The sequence below is a fragment of the Megalobrama amblycephala genome, linkage group LG6 (genome assembly GCF_018812025.1).
Source record: "Megalobrama amblycephala isolate DHTTF-2021 linkage group LG6, ASM1881202v1, whole genome shotgun sequence".
Lineage (NCBI taxonomy): Eukaryota > Metazoa > Chordata > Actinopteri > Cypriniformes > Xenocyprididae > Megalobrama > Megalobrama amblycephala.
In genome coordinates, this window is record NC_063049.1 from 28,702,087 (window position 1) to 28,716,437 (window position 14,351).

Below are 14,351 nucleotides of genomic sequence, written 5' to 3' on the forward strand. Positions count from 1 at the left end.
TTTTTCTCCTTACAGTGGATTTCAATGGCTACCAACAGGTTGAAGGTCAAAATTACAGTTTCAGTGCACCTTCAAGGGCTTTAAACGATACCAGATGAGTAATAAGGGTCTTATCTAGCGAATCGATCGGTCATTTTCGAAAAAAAATACAACCGTTTATGCTTTATCAACAAAATATCGCCCTGAACGTACTTTCCGCTTCCGCATTCTTCATAACGATTACGCTGATTCGCTGAATGTCCTACGCCTTCCCTATTCAAGTTACGGAAAAAAACGAAACTGCCGCCGCGTTCGTTCCGTAAGTAGAATAGGGAAGGCGTAGAACATTCAGCGTAAGCGTTATGAAGAATGCGGAAGCGGAAAGTACGTTCAAGGCGATATTTTGTTTATAAAGCATAAACGGTTGTATTTTTTTTTCGAAAATGACCGATCGATTCGCTAGATAAGACCCTTATTACTCATCTGGTATCGTTTAAAGCCCTTGAAGCTGCACTGAAACTGTAATTTTGACCTTCAATCTGTTGGTAGCCATTGAAATCCACTGTAAGGAGAAAAATCCTGGAATGTTTTCCTCAAAAACCTTCATTTCTTTTCGACTGACGAAAGAAAGACATGAACATCTTGGATGACATGGGGGTGAGTAAATTTATCAGGAAAAGTGTATTTAAAAGTGGACTAATCCTTTAATTTAAGCACAGTTAACAACAAAAATTTTTATTTTGCAAAAATGTAGATTGGATTTGACAATGGTTCAAATAAAAATTTATTTGCTTTTACTTAGTGCATCCTTAATTCCTATTTTAGTCTTGGTCAAGACCCATTGGAGTGCATCTCAGTTTTCTGATAGGAATCTCACATGAACCCCACACTTCAGCATTTTCAGATAATTTGCTCACGTACTCTCGCTTTTGCCTGGAGAGTGTGGACACAGAGTAGCTCAACAGAAACGCGCACTAATCTGTCATCACGTCAACCACACAGCAACTCCTGCTAATGAAGTGTCTGTCCATTCAGAAAGACCTGACACCGGTCCAGTCGATATGGCCATTGAAAATGTAGTAAATCCTTCGCTACAAGATTTTCCTGTAAGATAGGGATAAGTCTCGAAGTACCACATCAAAGAAGTGAATGGTCCCTTTTCCTAGAGTGTGGCTGAAATGAAATGACTTCTTTTTTTCATCTTATGGTGCATGATTTCCATGAAAAAAGAAAAACAAATGAGATTCCTTTAATATTTAAATTGTTTCTCCAACAGCAATGAGATTAAATAAAGAGCATTTTGCTTCTCACATTTTTCATCTGAAAAAAAAAAAATCCCTCACATCACACGTGTCTCCTCTGACTCAATAATATCTCAAACTGCTCAGAGTTACAAAGACGTCAAAGTCTGTAATAAAGAAATTTAAAGTGTATAGTCAAAATTTTGTCCTATAAAGCATATAACTAAAATATTGCAGTACATGCACTTTGATTGTCACTGAAATTCAGATTAATAATTAATAAAAAGTCTCTTGAGTAAGAACATGCACACCAACAAAGCTCTTCTATATATTGTTTTAATGTAGTACAGTATACACATTATAGTCTAAAACACTTGTGCGGCAAGTGCAAGACATATAATTGATATAGTGTAAGTATGGATGTGATAGGGATGAAAAATTATTCAAGATCCATGCTTGTGTATACTTGAGAATGTACACTTTAACTGATGGACTTGGCTATGCTTTCAGACTGTTTCAAACTATTTTTACTATTTACAGTCATTTCATTTTATATCATTTCATTACTATTATCACTATTTTAATTACTATTATCACTATTAAAAAATAAAAACTGGGGGGGGGGGAGTGTTACTACGTCACTTTTGCATTACTTTTTCTCATCTGGGCTGGACTTGCTTTTTTGTTTGTTTTTAACAACAACAAAAAAGTTCAATTTTTTTATATGTAAAGGCTCTTTTACAACAAAAGTGAAATGAATAAGCCTCAAGCTGAAGGAAATGCAAATTCACACCTGTACAGTAGAGGGCGCAGCTCAAACAATCCTTTCAGCTGTGCTGCAATTCTGTCACTGCAGAAGAACAAGATGCAGGAGAAGAAAGCTCCACGCTCTTACTTCAGCATTAACATTTTTTGCTATTAGTATGGTTAAATTGGAACATCAAAGGTCAGCAGCAAAGACATTGGTTTATAAAGTGAGATTAAATACATATAAATACACATTACCATATTTAATTGTTGCAGGTTTGCTTACTATTCTGAGTTTGCTTGAGTTTGCACTGTTTTATTCATTTTGAGGAATACTGAGTCTGTTTTTGTGTAAGTGAGATGAGTAAATGCAAATGTTTACACAGCATGTACAACGCCTCTGCACCTCACTTCCAACCTGGGGATAGGAGAGGTGTCAGTCAATACATGGGAAAACAACATTACTTATTTTAAAAAGTAACTTGGATATTTTGTTGTATATTTAAAAGTAATGTGTTATTTTAATAGTAACTTGAAAAAAGTAATTTTTACATAACTGGTGTTATTTGTAATGCGTTACTCCCAAAACCTATTATGAATTATGTAATTCATGTAACTATGAACATATTATTGTAAATCATTGGTTACAGTAATAATAATTGATGCTTCGGGCATCTGACATTTCATAAAGAAGCATTTCTTCATTTTAAAGTCAGCCTCTCTCCAGGTATTGGGAACAAAATGTCTAACTGCCATTTCTAGAGGACGGATCATGATCTGGGAAGAACAGTTGTCTGGAAGCTGGGTTCGTTATGTTCTCAGTAATCAGAGTGTAGATTGCTGGAGTTATTGAACTGGTTCATCCAGAACTTATAAAATGACATTTGATGGGAAAAGACAACCACATGGATTTTTTTTTTTTTTTTGGGGGTGGGGGGGGGGGGGTGTTAATACTGAATCTTTAAAACTGTCAACAACTGGGTATTTAGGGGGAAAAATTAATACTGCACGCCATCTAGTGGTAACACTTGGTACACAGTAAATATTAATGCAAATAGTCTCTTTGTTTTTTGGTTTTTGAGCAATATGTGTTTAGTATTATCATCTAATGGAAATGTATGCATTATAAATTGAGGGATGAAATAAATGGTAGGCCTAAATGAGATCTTATTATGGCTACATTACTTTTACAGAGGGTTTACTTTGCCTTTCTTTTTTAAATAATTTTGGCTTTTTGAAAGAGATTCTAAAATATTATTGGGTAACACTTCATTTTACAGTGCCGTAGTTACACGTTACTACTTACTGTAGTAATAACAGTAAATTATGCATAGCTACAAGTAACTAACCCTAAACCAAACCCAAACTGTAACTTTATAGTAAGTAAATGTAGTTAATTAATAGTACTCAGTACTTTTTTGAGTAATAACAATGTAACTATGGCACTGTAAAATAAAGTGTTACCTATTATTTTTATTCAGCAAGGATGTGTGGGATTTATTAAAAATGAGAGTAAAGACATTTATAATCTCACAAAAAGATTTCTGTTTAAAATAAAAGCTGTTCTTTAAATCTTTCTATTTAGCAAAGGATCATGGGAAAAATGCATCTCAGTTTTTACACTTTGATCAAATAAATGCAGCCTTAGTAAGCATTATAAAATCAAAGCACAAACAAGCCAATTACTCTCCATTGTAATCATTTTAGAGGGCCTTGTGTCTAACTTAGTTTTATCCATAATTCAAATGTCATAGAAGTCAGTAGATATTTTATGTGTTGTGGTTGTGCAATCTCAATACAAATGAGACAACAAGAGGGACCCTGAGGGAGAACCTTCGGTTGAATACTGAACACATATTTCACAGGCAATAAAGAAGATGAAGACCTTATGGTTGTTTCTTGGTCCTGCTGTTTCCTCATACCATAAGGTGTGTTCAGAAACTTCCTGGTTCAATGAAACATAATATAATGGTTCTTTATCAATACTTATAGGCCTACTTACAGAATGTGTCTTACTTTGTTATTCACTTTCATAAACAAAAATACTGCTAGCTGCAAACAGAAACTGTTAGCTGCAGAGTCATCTCTGATCTGAACTTGTGACTTTTGATATCAGATTTATGTCACTGGACAAACTTATGCAAAAATAATTATTTTCAAACAAGCACTGCACATATTTGTTCACTGGACAAGACATGCAGGTGGGACTGCATATGAGAACTTTTATGAAATGATTAATCTCATAGACCTTACTCCAGTATATTGCGTGCTATAAAGAAGTTTCTCATAAAATGTTTCAGGAAATGTGTGTGTTTAGGAAGTTACAGGAAATGTTAAATAGTAACTCAAGGGATAATGCTCACTTCTGTAGTGGACATGGTGACTCATGCATTTGTTTCTAGGGAGTGAAGCCAGACACTACCAAAACACAGATGACGCTTGATAGACAACCACATATCAATGAATGTCTGCTGGTGACTGTGGATTCATGGTACCGCGTTGAGTATTGAACACTAACCCGAGGAGAAAGTGAGGGATCAACAAACCTTCATCATGGTGAGTGAATATTAATGTAAAATGCTTTTATGTTGATACATCTCGTTCATGAAGAAACATGTTGTCTAGTTTGTCATGTGAATCAACTGTGTAAATGATTCAATGACTCTTTCGTAACAAGCAAAATGCCATTCGACTTCTTCGATGATGAATAAGTTGAACAAATCTTTTTGGCAAATCAATTCAAAAGATGATTCATACATTTAATATACAAGATCATCTAAAACGGTCACTTCTGTGTATTTGTTTTTGAGAAGCAACAGAAAATATTGGCAGGCCTGGAAATGAATTCAACTGACTGTCCTCCCATTGATGAATACATAAAAAGTTATTATCTGCCTGTGATGTATGGCATCATTTCTGTAGTTGGATTTGTGGGAAACTTCCTGGCAGTCATCATTTACCTGGCAAAGCTCCGACCCTGGAAGAGCAGCAGCATTATAATGGTGAACTTGGCAGTAGCTGATCTGCTGTATGCTTTGAGTTTACCTATGCTGGTCCAATTTTACATTACCAAAAATTGGACCTTGGGGGAGTTCATGTGTCGTTTCATTCGCTTCTGCTTCTACTACAACCTCTACGGCAGCATCCTCTTCCTCACCTGCCTCAGCATCTTCCGTTACGTCGCAGTGGTGCATCCACTGAAGGCTGCTGAGATCCGGAGGAAAAGATGGGGCATCTTGGCTTGTCTGACCGTCTGGACCGTTTCGCTCGTGGAGATCGGCCCAATGCTGGGGATGATTACTTTACTGCAAAAGGACAACATGACGCAATGCGTTGACTTCGCCAGTAATGATCCACTGGTGGTGTGGTGGTACGGCTGGATACTCACCGTGTTTGGATATGTGTTGCCATTGCTGGTGGTGTGCTGGAGCTACACTCACATTGCAGGTGCTCTGAGGAGCAGCATATCCAGAAACAGGCCGAGTCGTTCTCGAGTTCGCATGCTTTCCATTTTGACTCTGGTGGTGTTTGTGGTGTGCTTCTTGCCATTTCATATCATGCGTGTACTGAGGGTGGATAGCCTGCGCAGCGCTGGTGTGCCGTGCATGCAGAAGACAGGCATCCATGCAGCCTACATCTTGTCACGACCCCTGGCGGGCCTCAACACCTTCTTCAACCTAGCGCTTTATACGCTGGCTGGAGATAAGTTTCAACAGGCTTTCTGGAGCTTTGTACACAGGAGGGAACGTACGAGCAGCACCATATCTGTGATCCACACACCAAACAATTCGTCAAAGACAGACCTCTTGAGGATCTAATACATTGTGTCAATATGTGTGTGTATATAATATATATTAGGTGTGTTTGTGTATATATATATTATATATATATATATATATATATATATATATATATATATATATATATATATATATACACACACACACACAAACACACTACGTTTCAAAAGTTTTAAATCAGTGATAGTTTTTTAATGTTTTTGTACCAAAAGTAGTCTCTTATGGTCAACAAGGTGCCATTTATTTGATAAAATAAAATAGTGAAAAATAATGTGAAATATTATTACAATCTAAAATAACTGAATATATTTTAAAATGTATTATGTTCCTGTGATGGTAAAGCTGTACTTTCCAATACATCTAGTGTCACATGTTTCTTAGAAATCATTCTAATATGCTGATTTGGATAAGAAACATTTCTTTTTATTATTAATATTGAAAACAGTTGTGCTGCTTAATATTTTTTTGTTAAAATCATACATTTTTTCAAGATTCTTTGAAAAATAGACTGTTCAAAACATTTTAAAAAATTGCAACATAAATGTTTTTTCTGTCACTTTTGATCAAGTTAATTCGTCCTTGCTATTTTTTTTTTTTTTTTTTTTTTTTTTAATTTTACTGACCCAGAACTGGTATATACAGTACAGTCCAAAAGTTTAGAACCACTAAGATTTTTAATGTTTTTAAAGAAGTTTCGTCTGCTCACCAAGGCTACATTTATTTAATTAAAAATACAGTAAAAAACAGTAATATTGTGAAATATTATTACAATTTAAAATAACTGTGTACTATTTAAATATATTTGACAAAGTAATTTATTCCTGTGATGCAAAGCTGAATTTTCAGCATCGTTACTCCAGTCTTCAGTGTCACATGATCCTTCAGAAATCATTTTAATATGCTGATTTGCTGCTCAATAAACATTTATGATTATTTTCAATGTTGAAAACAGTTGTGTACTTTTTTTTTCAGGATTCCTTGATGAATAGAAATTTCAAAAGAACAGCATTTATCTGAAATACAAAGCTTCTGTAGCATTATACACTACCGTTCAAAAGTTTGGGGTCAGTAAGAATTTTTATTTTTATTTTTTTGAAAAGAAATTAAAGAAATGAATACTTTTATTCAGCAAGGATGCATTAAATCAATCAAAAGTGACAGTAGAGACATTTATAATGTTACAAAAGATTAGATTTCAGATAAACACTGTTCTTTTGAACTTTCTATTCATCAAATAATCCTGAAAAAAAAAATATTGTACACAAATATTTTGTACAACTGTACACATTAAATGTTTCTTGAGCAGCAGATCAGCATATTAGAATGATTTCTGAAGGATCATGTGACACTGAAGACTGGAGTAATGATGCTGAAAATTCAGCTTTGCCATCACAGGAATAAATTACTTTGTGAAATATATTCAAATAGAAAACAGTTATTTTAAATTGTAATAATATTTCACAATATTACTGTTTTTACTGTATTTTTAATTAAATAAATGTAGCCTTGGTGAGCAGACGAAACTTCTTTTAAAAACATTAAAAATCTTAGTGGTTCCAAACTTTTGGACTGTACTGTATATGTATATTAATATACTGTTATCATATTACATAGACTTGTACAAAATGTAAAATAGTGTGTAATAGTATTTTAACTGTATTACAGCAGCTTTGTGTATTTTGTTCTGTAAATATTAAGAAATGTTTAAATGAACATATATACTGTATACCGTATATTACTGTCAAACAATTAATAACATGTATTCAAAAAAAAAAATATTCAAATGTAAACCTTTGTATTTTTATTGTTGATAAGGTGAAAACTCAAAAAAAAAAAAAAAAAAAAACATTACATACAAAGGACAAAAAATATGTGTCCTATAATACTATATATAGATATTTTTTAACTTGAAACAATCCAGAAATGAATGTGGGTCATTTGGCTCAGATGCTTTTCTATTAAGTAAACAAGTTTCTCCACTCATCCATGAGACTTCATCCACTCTTGCTGGGAAATCGCCACCCCACGGATGAGTGGCCACACAAAACAAGACATCCTTTGATTACCAGAATGATTAATAATCTTCACAGACGAGGAAACACAATGGTATTTATGGGAAGCTATCTGAATCCCATAAGTACTTCAGTAGGCATGAGATGGCTATAACATTGCAATAAGGAACTGTAAGCAGCCTATAACATTCAGTCATTTTTCAGGAATCAACAATGAAAATTGTTCTCTGTTCTTCAGTTGTGTTGCTCCATTGTGATGTTTGTAAGGACTGTCAGTACCATCTATTAAATGAGCTTATTTTGAATTGCCCCACTGCCAAATACACCATCAGAACACAGACAGAAGACATCATACTGTAAAAGAACAACTAGTGTGCAGATCAGAATTCTAAATGTCTGAGTTCAGACTCTAAAGGAGCACTACTTTCAACTGTTCTGGAAATGGTATTTCTGACAGTTACCTAACAATTGGATGACACCATTTCTGTCAAACACTTTGACACTCAGGATATGTCACTGCAGATCCTGAGAAGAAAAATGGTTTTCAGGTGACCGGTGGATGAATCAGTCTTTGTCTAATAATCTGACATCTTTTTATCCTGCCAAATTACATGAAATGTGTCATTTCCTAGTGCAGGTGAAAAATCATGACCCTTTTCTAGCAGGTCACTCCAACTCTTTCTTTTAAAGGTGCTCTTAGTAATGTTTCTCAGTTGCCTATTTAAATTTAGAAAAAACTAAAATCAAATTTGTCACCCAATGAAAAAAACTAGTCAATAAAAATGCGAAAAGTACAATTGTTTGCGTGTTTTTAGTTTAGTCAGAGTTAAATTAAGATCAAACCACATTTTATTTTTAATAAATGCAGAAATGCATTTTTAAAGGGTTTACACATGGTATTCTTGACATTGTATATATAAACAATGGGTAACATTATAACATTGGTAGAGCTTCTCTGCCCTCTAGTGGTTGAATCACAAAGAGAAAGACTATGGCACCTTTGAGATTTTTCCCTTTCTGTAAAATACATATACAAGATACGAAATATCAAACCAAACGGCACCTGCAAACAAATGCCAGACCTTTGAACAGAACTAAAACATCATGTGAAATGAACAAGCTTATAGTCTCAACCCTGGGTCAATATAATTATGCATTTTAGAGAAATATATATTTGAGCATCTTTTTTTTTTTTTTTTTTAAAGAAATCTTCATCTAATAAAGCTAACAATTTTCCTCTGTGTGTCTGTGGTATTTTTTTTAAATAATACTTTATGTGAATATTAATAAAATTAATAATATTAAGGCTAAATTAATATTTATCAAACAAACCAAAACATGTACTAAGATCTTCATTTACCATAATGAGTTATTTTTTAATATCATATTGCACTTAAGTGAACAAAGCAATTAAAATACATTGCAACACTGATATTTCAGAACACACACACGCACACACACACAGATACACACAAACTTGCACTGGTACACAAACCTCTTTTGGCTACACAATAAAGGCTAAAGTAATAATAATTTTTTAAAAAAAACTAAAAAAAACACACAAATAGCAGCACAGATTCAAGTTCAAACATATGGAGCAACATATACAAAGAAAACAAAACATTAAACTTCTATAGACTTTTTGGTCTAAAATCATATATTTCTGATACTGCATTCCAAAACTTTGATCTGTAAATGTAGCATTCCCATGTTCTCCATAACCACAATGAGCAATACAGACAATTTATTTGCCTTTATGTAAAAATCAAAAATTTGCATGTGTTTACATCTTTTATTCATTTGCACACAGGATCTGTGGATGTAGTTTTTAAAAGATGCTACAAAGCACAGACCAGAAAAGGGCTTCTCTTTTTTCTTTTCTGTTTACCGCCGGTGGTTCAAGGATTTAAAGACCACAAGCGTTTCATTCCATGTGACTTGGAAGTTCTGGCTTCAGAAATATTCTCCCAGACAGTAAAAGTTTTAATGAGGATTACAGAAATGTGTGAAACAGCACTGGATACACAAATACTGACCCATTCATAGTCTTCCTAAAAACTCTTTTGATGCATAATGTAGCTCCATACTGGATATATCTTGTGTACAACCATTCCCAAAGTCTTTATACTGCTCCATTCCAAGTCAAATGAAAGCTTATAACCATCATAACTGGGAGCAATCTTATGACTTTTTTTTTTGTGATGTGAATTTTCTTCCACCTTTAGGGGGCGTACAAACGTGATGTGTTTTCACATTCCATCTGTTCATTATTTGCAAACCCTCTCATGCCATGAGTTAATTTACATTTTTAACACACAATCTCAATGTCAAAAAGAATTTTAAAACAATTCATTAACCTGAAGTCCCCTTTTTACAGTTATGGCTTAGTGAACAGGATGGATGTCTGTTTATTTTGTTTTGTTTTGTTTTGTTTTGCTTAAACTTTTATTTGCATTTGTAAAACATGAAGAACACTGTTCTCATCGTCTTTTTTTTTTTTTTTTTTTTGGTATAAAAAAATTAGTTGTGCAACTCATTCTCCAAAAAAATCATATTCGACAAAAAAGAAAACAATCAAGAAAAAACATTTTAAATTTCTTACACCGTTTACAGTAGTAACTGCAACATTTCTCTGCTATTACTGTATGTCGCAGATGAGGCTCTTGTTGTGGTGGCGTCTGCTAACCCTGAATTGTACAACGTATCATTGAGAAATTACCAGAGACTACAGATTCTCAGTACAGACGATCTCCATGCTGTAAGTTTGCTTCTTTAAAAAACAAAAAAGAGAGAGAGCTCAGAGAGAGTGTCTTCTGAAAATCTCTACTGGCAACAGGCCTGGGCATTAAAAACTTGTCAGCATTTTTTTTTTTTTTTCATTCACTCTCTCTAGCTGTTTTTGAATGCAAGAACACAGCTTGAGTGTACACCCCTCACATTGCCAGTGTTGTACCTTTATATAACTCTGTGGTGTAGTGTTTGTTCCTTCACAAATATGTTGCTTGGCGAGTGAACAAAGATCCACCTTTTTCAGCTTTTGGATTGCAGTCTATTTACATTGCACCCTCAAATTTCAAAAGAATCAGCAGAAATCTTAAGAAAACACACTGTAAAAACAAACAAAAAAAATCAATTTTCTCGGTCAGTATTTTTGTCACTTTTATGACATTAAGTTGAATTTTATCAAACAAAACTAAATTGAATAATATGTTAAGATTTTCAGAGAATATACACTACTGTTGAAAAGTTTGGGGAAAGTAAGATTTTTAATTAACTTTTTTTTTTTTTAGTAGGCAATAAATTGATCAAATGTGAGAGCAAACACATTTGTAATGTTACAAAATTACAACATCAGTACTTCTTTCCAAAACGAGTTTTTGTCACCCTGATTTACTATAAGTGTTATAAGCCTCTTATAAGTGTTTATATTTTAGACTTGATGGGATGGTTTTCATGCTAAATTGCGTATAAACATCACTCGTCCGCGCCATAGACTGTAAAAAAATATGAACGACGCACTTCCAGTCTCTTAAAAGTAAAGCCGCCAATGTTCCAATATGGCGCTGACATCTTGTGCTGATTCGGGACCTGTAGTAGTGAATGCAGTAGTGAGCATGAAGTGCAGCCGCGCGCTATCAAGGCCCCGCCCACACTCTCGCAGAAGAACTCATTATGTCGGTGTGAAATAAACAGAAATGTAGATATTAAAGTTAAAGCTTCAAACTCCTCCCGAAAATTCCCCCCAAAAAGTCTGTTGGTGCCGCAGTGACTACTTTGCTCAGAGAAGCTGTCAATCACAGCTATCAATCATGATGTCACACCCCCATTTTTATAGCATTAAATAAGTAAAACCAAACTCATTTAAAAAAAAAAAGTTTGGAAAAAAATTATTTGAAGTGTAATAGAGTGCCTCAGGGATGAGGCACTCTATTTTTGTACGCCAACCCGGAAGTTAGCGGCGCATGGGTTCCCTCGGTTGAAAGCCTATGCATTTTTCCCATAGACTTTTGGAAAATCGCAGAAAATAAGCTCTGTGTTTAACAAAGGGTTATGACACTTACACGTTTTGTCTATCAAGATAATCTTTACAAGTTAAAACAACATAAATACATTTTGAAGCCTAAATAAAGTGGTCAGATATAAAAGGCTAACAGTAGGCTATAAACGGACTACAGCACACCATGGTCGCGGATCAACGTCGTCACCACCAAGCTTCCTCAAACTGTATTTTAAAAACAACGTTATTTAAAAACATGCTCGCTGATTATGATCTGTGATGTGTATGAATACTTATCCACTTTTTCATGAGAAATGCTGTCCAAATGTCCTGTTTGTTATGATGACGTCTAAAGTCCCCGCCAAAGGAAGTATAGTCCCTTTTAGCAATTTGTTAGCAACCGCCGTTTTTAAGACACAGTAAAGGTTTAAAAAATCACAAGCGGGTTATAACTGGTGTGATTAATGTCATAGATCAAAACGTGAAAATATTTAGAGGCTTTGTTAACCACAGACCTTATTTCAGGCGATTTAGCAAAAACCCATTCAAAAAACCCATAGACTTTACGGTGTTGGAACCGGAAGCCCTAAAATGCTAACTCGCTTCCGGGTTTTGCCTACAAAAATGCGTCATCCCTGAGGCACTCTATTTAATTGTTTAGTTTGTCTCACGTCCTATTAAATTACATGGAGAGGGCAGGGTTTATGAGCTATACTGGGACGAACCACCTGGGGGCGTTCGAGACGCGAATCACCCGTTTTAAAAAATGCAGAATAGAGGAAAGTCTGGTGGCAAAAAAGAACACAACAGAGCTTGTAATAAAACGAGAACAAACATTGGCTTGGCTTTTCGGCGATGGCAAGAACTGAGGGATTTGAAATGTTGTAAAAGCGACGCAGAGACGGTGTTTTTAGTACTCAGCAGGTGAGTAAGGTGCCATATGTTGCTCTCTAGCAGAGTTCATTGTAAAGAATTAGCTGTTGTGAAGGGTCATTTCATTATGGTTGTTGAAGCTCTGTGTTGGAATTTATTTTCAATTTATTATTACTTTGTCTATTAATGGTTATAGCTACAGTAATAATAATAATAAATTATCAGTAAATTCTGTTTGATTTTATGCTTAAAACTAGAAAATTGGAGTAATTCTAAATGTATTCTTTAAAAAAAAATGATAAATATCTTACGCATTTTTGCTTCTCATGTCATTTTCTTTAGATAATATTTACTGGAAAACAAGACAAAAATACTGCTCAAGGCAATGATTTTTTTTTCCCAGTGCAACAGCCTTCAAGACAAAAGAAACTCATTAGAGTGCTAAACTGAAAAAGTCCAAAATGTGATCTATTCTTCCACAGGTGGCCTGTTATGTTCTCTATGTTCTAGTGCTTGTTTCCAAAAGGTATCACCAACGGACCACTTGGCTGACATAGTCCTCAGTCGTGGTGACCTGAGGTTGGTTTTCCACACTGGGCTGTCTGCTCTGGTTGACTCGGCGCTCCCTGAGCCAGCGTCTCTCTTCCCGCCTCTTCAATCTCTCCTCCTGCCGCTCACGCTGGCGGATGAACTGGTATCTCTGCAGGAAGAGGTCCTTGGCAAACTCGTACAACTGCATATCCAGGAAATTCAGTTGCTCTATGCGGTTGCGCATGTCGTCGCGCAGCTCCACATTGGCGGCACGCGTGCTGTTGATCTGCGTAAAGGCTGAAATGAACCGCAGACGGAAAGTGCGCTCGAACAGGTACTGCGTCTTGCGCTGGAACTCCGTCAGGCCGTAGAAAGCCATGTTCTTCAAGTTACTCTTGGCGCTGGCCAAGAGAATGGGGTTCCGTTCACTCTCGTTCATGGTGGAGAGGTTGTAGCAGCCCACCAAGCTGAGATCGGCCAGCATGCGCACCTGCCGGTTGTTGGCCAGGTTTGAAGGGCAGTCCATGAACTCGTTTAGAGTGACCCCCGACCAGTCGTCTCCGTTATAGCAGGTGGGCAGCTCGTCCTGTGTGGGAGAGCGGCCGTCACACATGTGAAGGGAAGTCTTCCAGGTGGCACCACGCTGAACGTGCTTCCATTCGCTCAGGTAACGTGACACAGGGTCTCGCAGCATGGTGATATAGTAGAAGTTCCTGGAATGATAATCACAACGTTACTTCAATAAAGTTATCTTTTATTTAATTTTCTCTTTAACTTTTAGTTTGTAATTCCTGTTGTAGAAAAAGGCGTTAAAGGTCCCGTTCTTCGTGATCCCATGTTTCAAACTTTAGTTACTGTGTAATGTTGTTGTTAGAGTATAAATAAAATCTGTAAAATTTTAAAGCTCAAAGTTCAATGCCAAGCGAGATATTTTATTTAACAGAAGTCGCCTACATCGAACGGCCAGTTTGGACTACATCCCTCTACTTCCTTCTTTAATGACGTCACTAAAACAGTTTTTTGACTAACCTCCGCCCACAGGAATACACAAAAAAGGGGGCGTGGTCTTGTTGCGCTCCCACGGAGAAGAGCAAGAGTTGCGTTTGTAGAGTGTGTTTGTCGCCATGTCGTCGAAACGCTGTTATTTTCATCCCGCAGTCCAATCACCGGG

General features: G+C 35.6%; 2 protein-coding genes across 2 annotated transcripts in view; one reads left to right on the forward strand and one right to left on the reverse strand.

Annotated features, from left to right (window-relative positions):
* The first annotated feature begins 4,266 nt into the window (after nucleotides 1-4,266).
* LOC125269524 (2-oxoglutarate receptor 1) lies at nucleotides 4,267-5,805 on the forward strand. The gene is made up of 2 exons (XM_048192412.1): nucleotides 4,267-4,523; nucleotides 4,781-5,805. Exons 1-2 carry the CDS (start codon nucleotides 4,521-4,523, stop codon nucleotides 5,783-5,785), a joined length of 1,008 nt encoding a protein of 335 aa, XP_048048369.1. The 5' UTR covers nucleotides 4,267-4,520; the 3' UTR covers nucleotides 5,786-5,805.
* A 6,543-nt stretch (nucleotides 5,806-12,348) lies between these two features.
* hs6st3b (heparan sulfate 6-O-sulfotransferase 3b) overlaps nucleotides 12,349-14,351 on the reverse strand; it is a 70,106-nt gene continuing 68,103 nt past the window's right edge. The window contains exon 2 of the mRNA XM_048193700.1: nucleotides 12,349-13,893. Within this exon, the coding sequence (XP_048049657.1) occupies nucleotides 13,179-13,893 (715 nt within the window). The 3' untranslated portion in view covers nucleotides 12,349-13,178. The remainder of the gene's footprint in view (nucleotides 13,894-14,351) is intronic.